The sequence below is a fragment of the Vicugna pacos genome, chromosome 7, assembly GCF_048564905.1.
Source record: "Vicugna pacos chromosome 7, VicPac4, whole genome shotgun sequence".
Lineage (NCBI taxonomy): Eukaryota > Metazoa > Chordata > Mammalia > Artiodactyla > Camelidae > Vicugna > Vicugna pacos.
This window is the reverse complement of record NC_132993.1, coordinates 2,082,861-2,102,729: the sequence shown is the minus strand read 5'-3', so window position 1 is coordinate 2,102,729 and position 19,869 is coordinate 2,082,861. Positions and strand designations below refer to the sequence as shown.

Here is a 19,869-nt window from a genome sequence, read left to right as displayed (position 1 = left end):
ATGGAAAACTGGCAGTTGATAAGATGCACAGATTTTCTTTAGCTTAATGAAAATAAACAGTATTACAACTACACAGTGGGAAGCTACAAGGAAACCCCAGGGTGTCTTCTGGGCATGAAAACAGTGCCCTGCCAAAGTCACTAGCCAGGTGGGTGTGGAGTGCGGGCCTTGCACCCCAGTGCTCACGCATGATGCAGTAAAGATCAGATCAGCTTTCTGGCAGTAGTTTGTAAACTCTTAGAACCAGCTTTCTCATGAATCAGGCACCTCAGTGCCCCACCTCCTTCTCTTTAATATACGTGTGATCTGGAGAGCGCTGACGCGAAAGAAGATGAACTTTGCCGGGTATACGCACAGGACACTTCTGAAGCAGTTGTTCATTGAGTAGTAAATGAGTGAGCTTCGTTCAACAGAAAGCCGCAGTTCTCCCGGAGAGCGGCTGAGTGTGTAGATGCCTCCTGTGCACAAGGGAAGGGTTAACCCAGTGATTCTCAGAGCCTAAAGTAAAAAGTGCACATCTTTGCCTCATGGCATGTATTTTCGAGGATGAAGAGTGTTCTATCATATTATAACTGACCAGTTTTGATGGAAATTTAACTTGTTTTCTAAATTTTCAGTATTACAACTGTTGTAATGAATTGAAAAATCAATTTCGTCTAGTAATTCGTGGGACAAGATGGGATGTAAATGTTAAATATCAAGTAGTCAGAGTTCAAGGTTCAACTGGAATGGTCTGTTATCATTACAACTTTCAAACTCCCTCATGTTCATAGTGATGAAGGAAGGAGGCAGGCAGGTGGAGGTGCCCTGCTTGTAACCCCGGTGGTGGCCTGCAGGACTCCTGCAAGGATGCTTTGTGAACACCTTGGCAGTCTGACCAAGGCCCCCCGCTCTGGGCTTGGCTAGATTTCTGGTCTGCTCCTGTCACAACTGTTCTCAAATGCTCCCTTTTGTCAGTTTTTGTTCTTTTTCTCTTTTATTGCTTTCTACAGTTTATTTTTTTTTAATTAAAGAAATTTTTTTGAGGGAGTGGTAATTAGGTTTATTTATTTATTTTTTTGTTGGAGGCACTGGAGATTGAATCCAGGACCTCATGCATGCTAGGCATGCACTGTACCCCTGAGCTATGCCCTTCCCCTACGGTTGATTTAAAAAAAAATAAAATTACCAGCTCATCAGAAGGCTTCTGTGTAAAAAACCTGTTAATTATGATGGGATTTCTTGTTCTCATCCACCTGCCCCCGCCACCCCCTGAAGTTAAAACGACTTAAAATGCTTACTCTTTCATTATATTGGAATTATGTGATGGGAATTGATATTTAAATCCCAAGTTTAAAAATAAGTGGTACCTATTCTTGAAGATCTGGGTATTTTATACTTGGTACTTACTTTTAAAACCTGTATGTTCCTTTATATTGTTTAATATATACTTTTTTTTTTCTGTCTTTTCATTATAATCATTTGAGGTCAGAGATACAGTTTTTTCTAGTTTTGAGGTCAGGTCTAGTTTTTTCTTTCTTCACTCCAGAATCTGGTGTTTTGCTACAGGTATATGATCGATGAGCCCCGGTGCCTGTTAGCTAGCCGTGTAGAGTTGGGGGTTGGATCCTATTTTCTATCAAGCCTTGCGTGTTGATCCACTCTTATTTTGAAATTTGGACTCATTAGCCTAGACTCTCAAGAGAGGGATGGATTTCTGCCATTTTTATATTTTATCAAAGGAAGTTTCTTTCAGCCTCACTTTGGCTTTGATCAGTCGGTGACACAGGCCTACACACTGCCACTTTCAGTTGGGCCTGTGGAAGTGTGACGTTAATTACAAGCTTAGGGTACGGAATTCTTTTTGAGTAATCATAAGAAATAAAAAATAGCTCATCTTAGCATTCTGTTTTTGCAGTTTTGATTGACTTTTCAGCTGTATAATTTCTGTATTTCTCATTTACTAGAAACATTTTTAAATTAAAAATATGCTATTATTATATTGTTCTCACCGAGTCCAACATGGAGATTGCTTTGTTTGTGTTTTGAGATCCCCTCTTATGAGGACACCAGTCATGTTGGGTCAGGGCCACTCATTTTACCTTAATCACTTCTTTGAAGGCCCTGTCTCCAAATACAGTCACAGCCTGAAGTCCTGGTGGTGACCTCACCGTGTGAATTTGAGCGGGGCCACAATTCAGCCCGTAACACCCGCTGATCAGAGATGTTGCTGGATGTGTTCGGCAGTCATTTTAATGAGAGACGACGGCGTGCCTGCGTTTACTAGTCACCACTCAGGTGGTGGGTTTTGTTTTACCCCCGAAGTCAAAATCAATGTCAGGCACACATTTTAAATAGCTTAAACATACCTGATTTAGCCCCAGGGTGTGACACTAGCATCTGGCTTCTTCCCTATTACGAAATGTCTGTTTTAAAATTATTTGATTCCTTGTTCTTCTGGTAAGTTGATGGGAATTCTGCTGGCTTAAACACAGAACGAAGACAGACTAAGAGTCTTGGCGTAGCGGCTGGTTGAGTAGGTTATTCTTTGCCACAGCACCGTGGGGGGGGTGTGTTTTCCTTCCTCTGCCTGCTTTACCTTCTTCCTCCCTCCTCTCTCTCTCATGATTTTAGGGGATTTAGATTTAAGTTTGTATTTGATTGGAGCCAGAAGATATATAACTGGGATTAGATAGCCTGGATAACCTGGGTATGGAGGTGAAAAACAAAATAGGTTTTTTATAGTAGAGGAATAATACCTTCCTTTGTTGCAAAGTATTTTAATTCTAAATAGAAATTCACTGTTGAAATTTAAGCTTCTGCTTGTGCTGTTGTGTACGAAGATAGAAGTTGTCTCTCCTCACCCTTTATGGAACTGTAAAAGTAATCGGCACTTAGCTTAAGTGTAAACTGAATATGTTATGTGTATTGTATGCATAGGATGTATTTTATATTAAGCTTGATGCACTGCATGCCTTTTCCACTGGGTTTGGCTGCGAAGTAAACGTGTTGTAATGAAACGTTTTTTTCTCGCAGTGCCCTTGCTGCCAGTCCCGAGCCAGCCGAGACCTGCTGTGGGACCCCAGAGATTCCCAGTGAGTAGCAGCTGCTCCTCCTGCACGGAGAGGGATGAACACACATTCACTAGGAAACAGTAATACAGCAAATACAAGTGCTTCCAGCAAAATATAAGTTTAGGGATTTGTGAATATTGACAATAATTTTTGCAGTGGAAAATGTTTGTTAAAAGCTCAAGGTCAGTGGATTTTTGAGAATGGAATTAATTTTGTTTAACTGTAAAATTGTTGAATCAGGATTATCAGTGGAATGCCTTTCATCTTTAAGAATATGAATTTTGATTTTATTATTGCCTTACGTTAAGTGAGAAAGGGCCTTGCTTTACTGTTGTGTGTGTGTAGGGGGCACATGTGCGTTTGTGTATGTGGGTGTGTGTCTGAAATTTTAGGGAAGAACAATGAGATGTCTACTTTTTTTTAACCCTCAAAAGTCTTAATGAGCCATCAGTTTTGTATTTTAAAAGAAAGGTTTTCTTTTTAATATAGCTTTAAAAGGAAACACCTTCCTCCCACTTTCCTGAAGTTTTCATAATTTTATCCATTTATCCATTCTTCTAACATGTTTTAACTAGAAGAAAAATGTCCATTAAATAGTTATATCTGTTTAAAAGATAAGTTTCATTTTATTTGAATTTTTGGTTTGGTTTCTAGTTAGTTCATGGTTATATTAAATCAGTGAGAACATGTTCTCTCTAAAAACAATTTAAGAAAAGAAGGACCAGACCATAACATTTTAAGGTAGTTTGTATGTAAAACAGATACAGTTTTGTTGAAGCTAAACAATCTTGGTTCTGGGAAGCCCCTAAATGACCTGTTTGCCCTAGTTTTGCTGCCTCAGTAGACACCATGTGCACGTGTGGCATTCAGCAGAAAGGTCTTCATGAAGGGCTTAGGCGTGTAGTCATGTGACTGTTCAGAAATAACATCAGTGTTGGACTTTCGGTTCAGGGTGTTTTTTTAGAAACTTCTTTCATTTGCAATTATTCATGAATTATATGGTTTCTAAAACTAGTTCTTACTGATTTCATACCCTTATGTTAGCTTATTTTTAAAAATTACTTACCAAGTTACCATTTTAAATTAGGTGATATTTGAGTACAGTTTCCTATCTGGAGCACTTATCTAAATAGCTAAAATGTAACTGAATTACCCAAGGGTAAGCAGGTATGGTTTTACTCACTAGAAACGTTTCTTTGGGTGAAGCAGTTTAACTGCTAGTTACTGTAAAGAGCGTCGACGTTTTAAGCACTTTTTGCTGTCTTCAGGATTGTGAGCATCTGTGTTAGAATCATTATTGGACTTGTTTCCATGCTTTATTTCCGATATAGGGGTACAATTTGATGCAAAAAAGCAATTGTAGTTAAGAAGCACATAAAGCAATGTTGTGTGTAAATATAAAAGTAGAATAAGCACTTGCAGCTTTCATCTACTTACAAGTTTCAGTTGTACAGATACGAATGTATCCGGTACTAGGAGAAGCAAGCCTTGTGATACTGAGGATGTTACAAAAAAGAATTTCTTTGTGAGAAATTGGACTTACTTTTAAGTTATATGGTACTCTGAGGGTAGTGAGTATTGTTGAACTGCTCTTGGAAACGTTTCTGCAAGGCGTAATGTTTTGCTTTGCTGTTATTTTTAGGGTGAGATGTGTGCATGGGTGATGAGAAATAGTTGGGCTAGACATGAGTCATGCATGTGATACCATTTGAGACGTCTACACTGCCATTTAACGTGTGTATTTCTTGAAGCCCCAAATGCTGGTTCTTAAGCTGCAGTCACAGTGAACTTGTGGTCTTGCAAGTGTGGTGCTCTCCTTACCTCTTATCACTCTCCCTTACGTCAGTCAGATGTGGAATCTATTGTTTTTTTTTAAATTACAGTAGCAATGTTAGCTTTTTAAAAAGTCCATCATATAATACTTTTGGGAAGGGAGACTAACTTGAGGCCCATCTCTGGTTTTACCTGCACCGGATCTTTTTTGAGTGAAATTATTTTTTTTCCTTTTCTACTAATACTAAACTTAGTTGCTGTCAATGTAGATGTAGTTTTGCGGCCATTTAGTGAGCTTCTCCTATGCAGAGCGGTCTGCATAGTACTTGTCCTTAAACCAGAGAATGGGCAAGCATAGGTACGCAGCCCAGCTTTGCCGCCTAAAGACAGTGCTGCTGTGGCTTAGAGAAGCCCCTTCGCGATCTCTCACTGACGGCAGCATGCCCTGTGGGCTGTTTCTTGGTACTTTTCAGTAGGGGGAGTTCAGCCAATATTCGTTAAACTGAATTTTACTTTGTAAAACGACTACACACACAAACTGATAAAGCATTTGTTTGGAAGCCTAACTTAGTTTCATCATGGGGTGTGTTTGAATCTGTGTGCGTCCTGGGAACACAAAAGATTTGAATTACGGAAATGTACTGAGTAAAGCGACGTTCGTGTTGATCTTGTCTTTCCCCAGCCGAAGCCCCTCTGCGGGTCCCCATCGCTCCTAGGATAGACAGCTTCGTACTGCCTACTCGTGCTGTGCAGGGGCCTGCCTCGTGTCTGCAGGGCCCTGGTCATCCCACGTCCCGTGGATCCGACCTGGCCCTGGGCTTGTGTGCAGAAGTCCGCATAAATAGGTGCTGGATCAGAGTCTGCAGGGGTCAGTGCTGAGTTATCTTGCTGTTTGTTAGGAACCTACATAAAACTAGTAGTGCAGAGAAGTATTTTAATTTTTGACTTTGTTGTTTTCAAGGATACATATATGAATTTGCACAGTAGCACTGCATCATCCACAGTGTAACCATACAAGAATTCAGCTCTCCCCAGCTGACTAAAGAGTGAAAAAGACAGGCAGTAGGCAGAAGGAGCACTAGATTTCCGAATTTTAAAGGAACTAGGGGCCGGTCGGTATTAATGCTAAGGTGCTCCTTCTCTTCCCTACCAGTAATGAACTGTACTTTCTTAAGAGTCCGTTTTGTTTAACAATTTTATGGAAACTTGAGAAATTCCTAATTTAGAACTAGCATGCCTAGAACCCGTAGTAAGTGGTAACATCTCCCGTTTTTTAGTTAAAAATCACAGAGACCTCTAGGCAACCTAAAATGAAACACTTTTTTTTATAGACTTGTTTACAATTATTTTTTAAAATTCAAATCTTGGGCCCAAATATATTCTAGGCTATGCTTAATGTAGCAATACTTATATTTTTATTTCCTGTTAATGAATTTATTTAGAGAATTGAATAAGCAGTGTCTAAAACAAAGATTTGAATTTCAAAGTAATGAATATAAGAAAAGGATTCCTTATTTTGGATCATTTTGGAAAATACTGCTCAGGCTCTTGGCACTGAGCCAGCACTTCTGTCATGTTCATCTTTGCGTCTGGATGGGGGTCCCCCTTCTTCCCCTGTTTATGGAACTTAATCATGTGCTCTGTAACTGAGGTTTCTATCTGAAAACTAGACTCGTGTGTGTAATGTTAGTCAGGGACACAGCCATGAGAGCTGTCTTCTCACTTAAACGTTTATTCCCAGGGTTAGTTTTTTTTTCAAGTAAGAGTTATTAATCTTTTTTGGAAATATGCATATATCTCAGTTGATAGCATAACAGAAAATGAATCTTTTTCATACCCATTTTCCTATCAGAGTATGAATCTGCTGAATATAAAATGTATCTTAGAAATAGTGAACATTTACAAGAGCTGACCACACACAGAAAGCTTGTGCCTTAGGAGTTCAAGGCACCACTGAGTGAGTGTCCATCCTGCCTCCATGTCAGCTCCTTTTCTTCTGTCCAGTCTTACCGTCTAGGCACCTGCTGTCCCCTAGGCCACTTACGAAGCACTTCGTTCACGTCGGGACCTTTGAGTGTGATTTCACAGGCCGGCTGTGGATCTCTTTTTTGTTTTGGTGTTTACCAGGGAGTGGGGGTGGGGAGCCTGGTCTGCCTTTCTGCAGGTCGGCTTCTGTTTATGTGTCTGTCTGAATTCTGTTTCCAATCCCATGTTCTTTGTTTTACCATTAGTCTAATAGGTTTTTCTTTCTGCAAAGACTGTTCCTGATGTTTTTGTCATTAATAGAAAGTTTTAAGTCCTTTCCTCATCCATAGTGTTTCCCAGTTATGTGTTTGTCCTCAAGTGTTTGTTGTTTTTCAGGTTTGCCCACTTAAAAAAGTAACACTTAAATGTTGATTAATAATATTTTAAAAAGTGTTGCTTTGAGATTTTGCTAACTTAATTTGTTTTCGGTGTGAGATAAGCATACAGATAAATTCTACGTAACTCATGCTGTAAAAGTTCTGATCCTAGGGTATTGAAAAAACCTATTTAGTCGTTCATTTTGCATTAGTGTGTCTGGTATTTCAGGGGTGCCAGGTAAATACCGGATAGTTTGGCTTCAGAATAATTTCCTAGTGATCTTTATTTTAATTAAAACTAAAAATTATGTTTAAAAAGACTACTGTCCTAAGTTTAAATTAGTCTTCTTAGTGATTCCATTATCAGGTAGACCCAGTATATGAGATTTGCATCTGTGCTTACCGTGTAGTTACAGCACCTCACAGGTAGGTCTGGCTGCATTCTCTTTCCGTGTAACGGGGTGCATGGTGTCAGGTGGTGGTGATTGACACTTCCTGGATGTATTTTATACGGCTTTTCATGCAAATCGTGTTTGATGAGACTGTGGCATCAAATTACTGTTCTTTATGATTTTATCCCGTGCAGAAGTGAAGGCAGACTTTATTTCACCTAGGAAAAAGAAGTCTTTCTTTTGAGCCCATACTGTTTTTACAACTTGCCTGCAATGCTTTGTAATTATTAGCACTTAAGATAGGGACAGAATGATGGGCATTTTCTCTTACCAGATCTGTGAGTAGTAGCAGGCGGATGTGGGAGGAGACCCTTCCAGCTGTCAAGTACTGTCAGCCTTGCGGGGAGAGAGTGCATTTTAAAATGCAGGTGACACAACACCCAACATCCTCCATTTGCTAGTGGGCTTCTGATTAATCATGATTACCATACATTATCATACCATCGAAGCTAATCATGTCAGTGAGTTCCATCCGTAGCAGGAGCAGGCGTGGCTAAACACTGTGGTAACGGCCATTAAATATGGGTGCTATAAAATCCCGTGCCCCGTTTGCTTGACTTGCTGTCTTGTCCGCATACGTTGTGTGTGTCTGGGTGGAGACAGGGTGGGTGGGAGTCTGCATCAGTAACTCAGAAGGCCAGGGAGTACTCTTTGAAATCATGTAAAATCGAACCATTAAGTCACATTGTAAAGTGTGGTAAACTGTTTTATTTTTGGCTAAGTTACGTTGAATTGAATACCTTTCATAAATCCTCCCAGATATATAGGGCCAAGTATAATAGACCTAAACCTTGAACACAACTTGTCCATCTGTAATTTAATAATCCAGCAGATGAAATGCTGACAATAACAGAGTTTCAAACTCTTAGAACCCCTTCTATGTCAAGAAAATCTCTGTCCTGTTTTTACTGATACGTCCTGCAAAAGCACACTAATTTATTTTTTAATGCTTGCTTTTCCAGCATTCCTTGTTCCATAGTTCCAGAACCATAGTTCTGTTTAGATGCATTTTTAAGATGAATTTTGAAAGTAGCCCAGTTTTAAAATTACGAAGTACCTGAAAGCACTTCTTCCAAAATATTAGAATTTTTTCTAATTTTAAAAATTTAATCCTTTTGATGTACAAGTCTGAATTTTATTAAGTACATACAGTTATATAATCATCACAATTAAGACAGAGAACAGTTCCATCTGCCTAGGAGACGTCTTTATGCTGCCCCTTCGTAGGCAGCCGCCTCTCCCCACCCCAGCCTCCGACAACCACTGACCTGTTTACTGTTCGTAAAATTGCGACGTATACATGGACTCGCGTGGCATGCTTCATTTTGGGTCTGGTTACTTGCACCCAGTGCAGTGCACTTGAGACTCATTCATCTTTTCGTTGCACTTGTCTGTGCTTTGTCCTTTCTTCTTACTCCGTTGTGCAGGTGCCTCACAGTCTGCCTGCCCATTCACCATTTGGACATTTGGGTTCTTCCCTGTCTTTGGGTGTTATGGATGAAGTTGCTGTGAACATTTGTATACAGGTTTTTGTGTGAGCATGGCTGTCAGGGGATAGCTAGGAGTGGAGATTGTGGGTCCTGTGGTAGGTGATTCAGGAGAGAAATTTGAAACAGACTGTGCTTCCCATTGGTAGACTGCTGCTGCTGCTGCTGCTGCTTTGCTTTGTTGACCAGTTCTGCTTTGAATGAGGAAGTCGTCTTCCTAGAGCTTACACTAGCGACGATCAGTGGGAAAGAAAGAGGTTATTGAGTGATTACGATATTCCAGATTTGGTCAGAGCTTATGTTCAGCAGCCTCATGCAGGTATCACTTTCTTCATTTACAGATAGGGAAACTGAGTCTTGGAAGAATTAAATTGCTCAAGTTCACAAAACTGGGTGCAGGAGGTAGGATCGGAACCAAGGAGGTCTGAGTCTCCTCCTCATGCTGAGCCTTCTGCCTTTCTCTTTAGATACTAAACTGCACCTCAGTGAGCGGGGTAGGAATAATCGGATCTGATGAGCTGAGTCATGGCTGTGTCAGTCTGACTGTCAGCAGAGCTCAAGGGGAGAGGCTTCCTGTGACAGGGCCTGTCTTCGGGTGGGGTTGTTGGGCGAGGTGTCGGAAAAAAGGGACTTCCATTTTATGAGGAAATGTAAATAAATGGTGTTAGAAGCAGTATTTCATACTACAGTAGCAGTGTTACAACTTCAGTGCGCGCTCTAGTTTCATTGCTTGATCCCACGCCCTTATCTTGACATATGTAGCTTCACGTGGTGCGTCTCCCCCGGCAAGTGAAACCTCGTGCTCGCTGCTGGGTAGATGGTGCTTCAGAATGTTTAGAGAGCATCTGTAAATATATGCAAGTACCTTCCAGGAAAATGAATGTTGGTATTTAAACAAGGCACAATCTCAGAAGAAAAAGAAATCTATGGAAAATACTGAAATAAGAGGATTAACATTGTGACAAAGGGCTATAATTTTAATTATGTCAGGGGTTACTAGTGGTCTTCATTCTTTGCATGTAACCCGGTTTAATGAGAATTAACTGAGAGTCATTCTTAAGTGTCTATTGGTTTCTTATACAGTTCTTTGCATTTTAAGTGAGATTAATAAATGAAAACGTTGTAGCAAAAGGCTGTGATTTATTGAACGATTCATGAAGTTTCAATGACATTGTTAAGGTATTCAATTAGTCTTATTAAAATATACCAACTGACCCTTTTAGGGAAGCTGATAAGTCACATAATAGCTGTTAGAGCCTCTTTATTCTTTGCATTATACGATTAACTTTGCTAAGCAATTTATGCAAAGTTTTACCTTTTTTTCTTGTAACCGAAGTTATCAGTTCTTCCTGAATAGGCTTAATATAGATAACATCATATAATTAACAAGAGATGCAAAAATTGAAAGTGCAATTTGTGTGAGAATTATATGAGGGAGGATGATAATTTCTTGCCTTGGACTTTTAAAGGGATATAAAGAAAAGCAAGATAGAGCAATTGCTTGAAAGGATTAAGGTAGCCGTCTCTTTTGAAAGTTCTGTTAAATGAGGGATTTACAACCCACTGTCTTAAAATTAAAATTCTGCATTTGCTGGAGAGAATTGGTCATTTATTATCCTTTTGACCCGTGAAATGATGGACATTATCAAATGAATGATCACATCAAGAGAGCTGCTTAGGTCACGAATGCTGGACTCGGGAAGCTGGGGTTTGCTTGGCGTTGCCTGAGGACGGACTGTCGCAGGAGAAGCAGTGTGTGAGGGTAGGAAGTGCCCTTTACAAGCCAAGAGTCTGAAAGTGTGGGTATTTATTGACAGTGTAGCTTTGGATTTTTCATTTCAACTCTAAATCTGAGTTTCTTCATCCCTTAGAGGAAAAGTGATTGATTCTGCCTGTTTCTTGGTGCTGTATTTATGAAAGATACAGTTTGTACTTGGCTTGTCAGTAAGGATGTGAATGAAGCTGCATGTAGCAGAAAATTCAGTTAACAGTAAACAGTTGACTTAAAAAACCAAGTGTCTTTTTTGCATGAAAAAGAAATCTCTTCTAGGTTGGTATAGCAGTTCTGTAATGTTACCAAAGACCACCCTGCCTTTTTTCCTACCCAAGTTCCAGGCTGAGAAAGGAGAGGGGATCAGGCAGCAAAAGGTGCCTGCCAGCTGAGGGACCCTCGTGAGCCTTCCCAGAGCCCCTGCCCCGCAAAGCGTCTAGCAGTGCCAGCTCGTGTGGGTCGGAGCCTAGTCATGTGGCCCCCTGGGCACAGCGTTGTCCTTCTGTTACCAAGGAAGAAGTAAGAGTTTATACTAGGTAAGCAATTAGCAGTCTTTTCTATGTGGCTTAAAGTTAGGGCCAGGATTTTAAATTTATGTAAGTAGTGAAAAAGAAAGTGACGTCTGTGTTCGAAAAGGAACAGAAGACAATGAGGAAAAATGGTATCGTGAGTTTAATGACACCCACTGTTTGTTAAATTTTGACTTCATACAGCCAGTACCAATAACAGTAGGCAGGTTTTATTTTAAAGCTTTGTTTTACATACTCAGGCGCTCAGGTTCTCTTCTCCATTTGGACAAACAGAGGCAATCCCGGGCCCGCACGTCTTCCCTGGTGGTCTCTCTTGGGTCCAGCATGCCCTGACGTCTCCAGAGCAGTAACCCACTGCTGTCAGTGGGGCTTAGTTGCTGTATCAGCCACTGCCTCTCCTTCTCAAGAACACCTGCGTTGCCTGCCCCCTTCTTTCTAATCCTGCCACCGCCTGGCTCTTACGCATGCATTCTTCGTCTTGGGAGATGGGCGTCTTCCTGGTTGGATTTGACGCATCTGTCATTAAAGCTGTCTCTTTCCCAACGTGGCTCTCCCTCATTTGTACACCTCAGTGTGGCTTTCAGCTTCTTTGGGGCCTGTGCGTGACCTGCCGTGATCTTAACCTGGCACCCGCTGCCCTCCACCCGCTGTCCCAGGCTACCACAGCTTGCCAGTGGCACTTAGAGTTTCAAGGTTAAGTCCACACCCCCCCCTTTTCCATTCTTACTCCACTGAACCTGCTTCCCGAGCCGGAAGCTCCCTGTTTGCTCAGCCTGGGTCAGCTGTTTCTTTCTAACCTGCAGGCGGCGTCCCTGCTCCCGCCTCCTGTATCTGTCTCTCAGAAGTTGCTCAGATAAGAACTGCTGATTTCTTTCACTCAGTCAAGCCAGCCATGGGATTTCCACGGCTCTCTGACTTCACTTGGTGAGCACATACTGGTTTTCTTGGCTCTGAAGCGCACACACACAGTCTCACACCATTACATGTGCACGTGTGACTGTGAAACAGACAGGTAAGGGGGTGTGAAAGTAAGTTCCTCCCACTGCTGTTCCTACCCAGCAGTGGGTAGCGTAGGGGTAAGTGTGCGTGCCCTGGGGGTGAGTCCGGGCTCCAGGGCTTTCTAACCTTGTCCCTTGTGCAGGTCATTGAGGTGCTCTAAAGACTTCCCTGAGCAGGGTTGAGTGAGACGGCAGAGAAGCTCTCTGCAGAGTCAACCAGCAGCAGTGGTGCGGGCTGAGGGGGTCTGGGAGCTCAGGACTAGGTAAGGGCACGGGGGTGCAGCCCAGGGAGGTGGTGCGGCTGGGCTGTGCTTTGGTCTCAGGTAAGTCTCCAGCCGTGGCCTGATCCCGGGGGTAGCGCTCTGGAGCGTAAGTCCTCCCTCAGAGTTGTCCGTCCTGGGGTCGAGGGCGCGGGCCGTGTCAGGCAGTCCTTGGCAAAGCAGCCCGCACCTGCCAGGACGGCCCTTGCAGCACCTGAGGGTGTGGCCCAGTGCGATAAAGGAGACCTTGCGTGTCCAGCACGAGAGTGTCGGGGGGTGAACTGACCTAACAGCCCCAAGCCCTCGGCAGTTCGGCACCGTGAAGTTTATTTTTCACTCAAATCACCCTCTGGGTGTCCTCCTCTGCCCCTCAGAGGCCTCTCTCTCCATCCATTGCAGGTGGGCAAAGACTGGGATTATTCACAGGAGGTTGTCTTTAATTGACCAGATCTGGAACTGGCCCCTGTCACTTCTGCTCACATGCCATTTACCAGAACTTGGTCACGTGGCCAGTCAGCCTGCGGTCCTCCTACGTGGTTTTAGGATGGTCATGCGTCTTAGATGTGCGTGATTCCTCAGTTAGATCCACAGCTGAGAAAGGGAAGCTGGCCTGGGCTGCTGCCTTAACAGCAGTGTTGGAAGTACACCCCACCAGCTCTCCACCTAGTTTCCATGCTTCAGGGAATAACCTTATTCTCTGAAAATAGGGAGACAGTTGTAGGGTGAAGACGAGTGTCCATGTTCATGTCACTTTTCCTCTCTAATTATATTACACCATCACAGTACAGGTTAAAATCATTCCCACCCTACAGGTAAGTTAGAGAATGAGAGTCTGTTGATCTCGGCTTCTCTTTGGTCCTGCTGCGCTACATGTGTTCCTGGTCTGCTCAGCTCAAGAGCCTTGGGGATCGATTGCCAGCGTCTAGGTCAGCAGATCCTAACCTCCTTTATTTCCTTACCTCTTTTATTCCGCCACCCGCTGACTGTGTGCTCCGAGGCAGTCAGCTCTTTAGCCTGCTGTGATCAGATGGGCGCTAGGCTGCCTTGCTTACAGAGGCAGGCAGTTCATTCATCCACGACGTGTTTATACGAATCTGTGTGCCAGGATCTGTGCTGAGCATGGAAGTTCACTGGTGAATAAAACAGACACAGTCTTACCCTCACAGCTCCGGCAGCTGAAGGGTAGAGAGAAGTGGGATTTGAGGAAGATTAAGGAGGTGAAATTTCCAGTACTCAGTCGTACCTTATCTGTGAAGGCTTTCTGGTTCGAACTCGAAGGAGAGCTCAGGAAGGGGATCTGTGCTGATTTGTCTTTTACCTTGAAGGGAAACATGTAAACTGTCGGAACCCAGGGAGTAAGATCTGCGGTCTGGAGTGCTGTCCGCAGAACTGTCACGTAAGGACGACAGTGACGAGCACAGCGAGCTCTTGCTGTTGGCCGGGCGCTGTTGAAAGTACTTTGCCCGCGTTCCGTCTTCTCCCACGAGGAAGGTACTGTCCGTTACCCCTATTTTACAGGTGGGGAACCCGAGGCCCAGGGAGGTTTGATCACGTACACAAGGCTATGCCAGTGGGTGGGAGGGCTGAAGACACAGGCTAAGAGAGCCCGCTGGTCTAGCTCTGGAGTCCACTTTCTCAGTCACTGATGGCTTTAGGACAGAGGATCATTCGGAAGTGAGAATAAAGTTCTAGTTCAGTATTACTGATGAAGAAAGATTCTGGGGTCTGTTTTCTGTATTGCTAACATTTGAATGCCTTTGTATATGCAGTTAGCACGTGGATGATCAGTAAAAAGATGGTTTGGGGAAGAGAAAAATCACAATATTAAAATTCAAAAAGGGGAAGATTTAGGATTCCAATATATTTTCAGTTTAATACCAAAAAATATCTTTAGAAGTTAATACTCAAAATAATCTTTCAGGAAACCTGAAAGTGCTTAGAGACTCAAGAAGTAATGTACCTAGTTCTCAGGGCAGCTTGAAATTTTTATTCTAAACTAACCACATCAGTCTCTTGAGTTCATTCTCATAATTCAGTAACTGCTTCCTTTTAGAAAAGGATGAAGGGGGGTGTTAAGGAGAGAACACTTTCCCTGGTCTCAACCTGTGGCTAAGTAAAAGTCAACATTTAACAAACCTTCTGCTTACAGTCTACTTTTCCACTTACATTTTGCCTTATCTGTAATGAGAAAAGCTGTCTTTATGCGGGCTTGAAATTAACTGTCTAATGGAAGGAGGAAAGAAGGTTATAAAGGGCCTGTTGCCGCCGCAGCCACGTGGCGGTGCCGTTCAGAACTTCATCAGTGGGGGATGAGACTTGAGGCACTAAAATGCGATCATGGAATTCATACATAACCACAGCTTGCAGAAGGAACCATGCATTTTCCAATTCTCTGTAAGCCCAGCATGATGTGAGCCTGGCAAGAAAAGCAGCAGTAAACATCGGGGCTTCACATGTTAAATAATGAAGAAAGCCCTGTTTGGAAGTCAGGTCAGAAAAGTCAGGAACCTCTTCCCAGCTTCTGACTGTGAGCAGAAATCAGGGACGCAGGATGAGGAGACTCCGTCACTCTCTGACTCCCCTGCCGCTGGCGGAGGAAGCGGCTCTGGAGCGGCGCTCCTGCCCGCGGGCCTGAGTCCTGCCTGTGGCTGCGACGCTGCGGACCACGCGCGTCCCACAGTGACCCTCCGAAGTGGGGCTGGGCTGGGCTGGGCTGGGCGGAGGGAGCGTGGTGGGGGGGCGACGGTGTTCTCAGCGACACGGGCTCCGCTCTGCTCTACCCTCTGCTGGAATTAGTGAGGTGGTTGTAAGTTGGTGAAAAGTTCCCATAGTGAGTGCTGCTGCTTCCTGGCTGTTCGTACAACCCAGTACTTAAGGGCTAAGTGGACATAGCCCCAGTGGACTTCCCTTTCTCCCCTCCGTCCTTCTTCTGACACCGTCTCCCTGTCTGTACTTCTCTGTCAACTCATGACTGTAGTGGTGACTGATACGGCTGGTGGGGCATGAGTCCTGGAGTCTCCTGGCTATGGTGCAGATTGACAGCTGGTCAGCAAGGCAGCAGTGTGAAACTTTCCACTGCTGTTATATCTCAACACACTGCTCCAATTTTTTTAGTGAAAAATCTGACCAAATACAGTAATAGAGTGAGACAAACGTTTTTTAACGAATAGACTGCTGCTAAAAATTAGCATCGAGCACATGAGTCACTAGAAAATTCTCTGTAGCCAGAGGAGAATGAAAGTGGAGGGGACAAAAAGGAAGCCAGACGCTGGGAGTGCCGAGGGGGGGCACCCAGGGAGGGTGAGGGGCACCTTTCCTGATAGAAGGGTTAGAGGGGGCAGCTGGTGAGGGCTGAGGGGCTGGAAGCCGCTCAGAGGTGGGAGCACACCCTGGGCAGGAGGAGGAGCTGACTGGGAAGAGGGGAGAACTCGCGAGAGACGTGGAGGACCAGGTGAAAGTGAACAGAGCCTTGCAGTGATTCCGGTTCTGTGTAAGGGGGTTCACCCACAGCGCTCAGCAGTCTCTAGGGAGGTGGGGTGCTGAGGGCTGCCTGTGGCCATGGTCTCCTGAAACGGTGAGGCAGCAACACAGGCGGTTGGTGAGAGAGTGGGGGAGGAACAGGAGAAAATGGAAGTTTCTGTACGCGTTTTGGCAGAAACAAAAGCACAAAGTGAACTTGTTCCAAAGAAGTCAGTGGAACCCGGCAGTTTGTACATGATGCGGTGGTCTCCAGGGTTCCCAGTTCTGTGTTGGTTGTAGATGATCCTTCTCATATCTAAGTCAAGGGGAAAAGATTGGTTTTTAGAACACGCAAATGTAGTGATTTTGATTAGATTTATATCATATGGATTGAAACTTTTCCTGCTGCATTTTAACTTGCTTTTCTTGAATACTGAAATCTGTGACTTTGAAATAAAATGGTGTCACTTTGGACAAATTATTTAATGTCCCCAGTTGTGAAATGGGACCTAGAGCCCCGTCACCACTGTGCTATGTGCGCACGAGCTCAGGTGGTCCTACGCTTCGCCCAGGGCCTGCCGTGCGGGGTGTGAGCCGCGGGTGAAGGCCGCTGCGGTTGTGCCCAGGTCCTCACCCGCCCTTACTCTTAAGTGCATGCTCGTGTTGGCCTCACTAGGGTTGTTTATTTAAATCCTGTGCAAATCACTGCAGTTGTTAGTCACCGTATGGTAGAAGTGTGTCCGGGGTATTGGCTCACATACACACACAGGCTGAGAATCCTTGTTAAATAGAAATAGTTATCACCCACCCTTGTTGCTTCAGAATAGGCCTGCCAGACCCTAGCCCTGGCTCTGACTCGATTCTCAGGTCTCCAGCCTGGCTCCCACTGGGCTGTCCGAGCAGCCTGACACTGAGTCCGGGCGACTACACCACGGAAGCACACACCGAGTCCTAGACCCTGCGTTTCACCGAGCCACTCCTCAGGTCTCCCTGCCCTGGACTGTCCTGACGCTCCCCCGTGCAGGTGGCAGGTGGCGCCAGCGCTGGTCCAGGTTCACGACATAGACAGACCTGCGGCCCCTCCCTGGCGTGGCAGCCCTCCTGCGATGGGCCGCTTCCCTGCCCGAGGGGCTTTCGTGGGGCTTCTTGTGGTGCCTTTCTGTGGCTGAGGTCTACTGTTGGTAAGCTAAAACCGCATGGAAAATACATATATTTCACTTCCAAAAGATTTTTAAATTTCAGTATTTCTTTTACCTTTTACACCAGCATATTTTAGGTAGTGGTACTGTTAATGAGCCTAACCGGTCCCTTCTGTGTTTATCTGTTTGAAACTCTTCCTTGGTGTCCTCTCCTCCAGAAGAGTGACAGTCAAGTGTGCATCAGAATACTTTAAGGAACAAAGTTGTACATTTGAAACAGGTTTTACTTAGGTGAGTGTTGCTAATTTGTGTAGTCAAGTTGCATGGATGAGAGGCAGCATGGCCAGTCACACCTTGCTACAAACCAGACGGCAGACAATTTTAAATTTTATTTTCTGGGCCACTCCAAGAAAAATGGTTTAAACTTTAAAAAAATAAATAATGACAGGACTTTGATTTTTAGCTTATTATCATCCAGAAAGTTGTAAAGATTATTTGAGAACACTTTTTGAAATACATGTATATGTAAGAAAAAAGGTCTGTAGGACTATAGACAGAATACTAACGCTGTATTCTAGAAAGAAATACATTATTAATAAATCTTCTTGTAAAGTTACCTGGCAAAACATCCATGCAGATGCATACCATGTGTTTCATTGGCGTCACACAAAAATAAGAGTAGTTTTAGAACAAGAGGAAGGCCTGTGCGGTGGGAGAAGGGGCGGGCCCACCGAGCCTCCTCGTGTGGTCTGATCGGCAGCACCGTCTGCAGCTGATGCCTCCAGCTGGTTTTCTCCCTGGCATGTTACTGGGTGAAAATAGTGAATGTTGAAGAATGTCCGTTTCAAAGCGTCGTACCAGTGAAGTCTCAAATTACCATTATGAGAAACTGTGTACACTTACTGGGGATAAGAAAACCTTCACGATTCAGTATGAGTGTGTACAGCATGTATTCTCAGTATACACCTCATGTGTCTCAGTTCCTGGTGTTCATCACTTCAGCTGATGCCTTTATCTAGAGTGAGAAGTAGCGCTCCCTAATGTCAGATGCCAGACGCTGACGCCGCGGGAATGTTCTTGATTTCAGCTGAACTAATAGACAAAGACTGCAGGAGTCATGGCTTTGGGACTTTCTGTTCCACGTGTTTTAGGACAGTGTGTTTTTGTAAAGATGCGGTATTTGTGTTTAAACGTAATTTTGTTAATGGCATGTAGCCAATAGTCGTCTGGGTTTGTAGTGTTTATTCTAGTGTTTATTTTGCATTATTCTTACAATGTTGTGGATAGAGCAGACCTTTAAGGAAAGAAGGAAGGGAAATGTAGTTTGCAAAAAAGCATTTTCAATATCATAATACAATGTCACGTTTAGAGAGAACAGCTAATTGTATTAGTAATAAAAATGACAGAAGTCATTAGAATTTTAGATTGATAAGAAAGAAATAGGATTTTTGAAAAGTGAGAAATACTGCAAAGATCGAGGTGTTATTAAATGAAAATTATTTTGATGATACAGCATGTGTAACTAATGACTTCTTTCTGGAAAAGGAAGTAGAAAAAACTTGTGAGGCTTTCTTTAAATTTCTCACCAAAAAGTATGAGGCTTTCTTAAGCAAATGTGGTGTTTAAAAAATCTCTGTAAACACTCGAAAGGCCAATTAGAAAATGAAGTAATTTTTTAAAAATTGAGGTATAGTTGGTTTTCAGTATTATATTTCAGTTGTACAGCACAGTGATTCAGAATTTTTACAGATTATACTCCATTTAAAGTTATAAAGTATTGGCTAAAAAATGAAGTAATTTCAGTTTGTAGAGTTCTAGTAGCATGAAGTTATTTAAAAAATGGTAATCTGTAAAAGTTCAAAGTTTTTTTATCCAGGAAATCTGTTAATGTTTTATAGTAATGTGATTTCTTAAACATTTCATTTTCCTGGTTCGTCAGAGATGGCCGATTTTTGTTAAAGACCACGTTCAATTTCTTTTTCTTGTTTTGAAGTAGAGCAGCTTCATAGCTGTGGATTATAGTTGTGTTAAAAAAGTAGCAAAGAACAGCACGTTTGAGAAGATAAATGTCAGGAGCATCAAAAGCAAACATTTAGTCTCTCAGACGAATGGGCGAGAGGTCAGTAACTGCGTGACTTCAGTGAGCTCAACAGCAGTGTTCTCCTAGTACCGGACTGCTGCTGAAACTCTGAATTATGTTCTAGATGCTGCATTTTTGTGCTTGACGGTTTCGCTGTGTCAGAATCACCTGTTTGGTGACATGAGGTTATGTGCATACAGGAGATGAGCTACTTGGATGTTTTCAGAGGAAAACTTAGAAACATATACACCTTTCTGAAAATTGCAGTTTCTTTGCCTGCCTTTCACCCTCTTTTCCTGTTGTCCTTTAGGGCCCTCCAGAGTTTCCACAGCACACACCTGGACCTGTTCCCAACAATTTCAGCCAGCCCCCGCGGCTTCCTCTTCAGGACCAGTGGAGGGCCCCACCCCCTCCCCAGGAGCGAGACCCCTTCTTCTTAGGAGGTAAAGAGGGCACAGGGTAACGGAAGGAAGCTGTACTGGGCCTTGTGCTGGGCCTGAACGCGTCTATGTTTTAAACAGTGTT

At 43.4% G+C, this 19,869-nt stretch overlaps 1 protein-coding gene across 8 annotated transcripts in view; it reads left to right on the top strand.

Annotated features, from left to right (window-relative positions):
• Nucleotides 1-19,869, top strand: part of RBM33 (RNA binding motif protein 33) — a 104,294-nt gene that overhangs the window by 47,230 nt on the left and 37,195 nt on the right. For all 8 annotated transcript variants that reach the window (XM_072964092.1, XM_072964091.1, XM_072964090.1 and 5 more), the window contains 2 exons: nt 3,016-3,074; nt 19,655-19,787. In XM_072964092.1, coding sequence (XP_072820193.1) covers nt 3,016-3,074; nt 19,655-19,787 — 192 coding nt within the window. The remainder of the gene's footprint in view (nt 1-3,015; nt 3,075-19,654; nt 19,788-19,869) is intronic.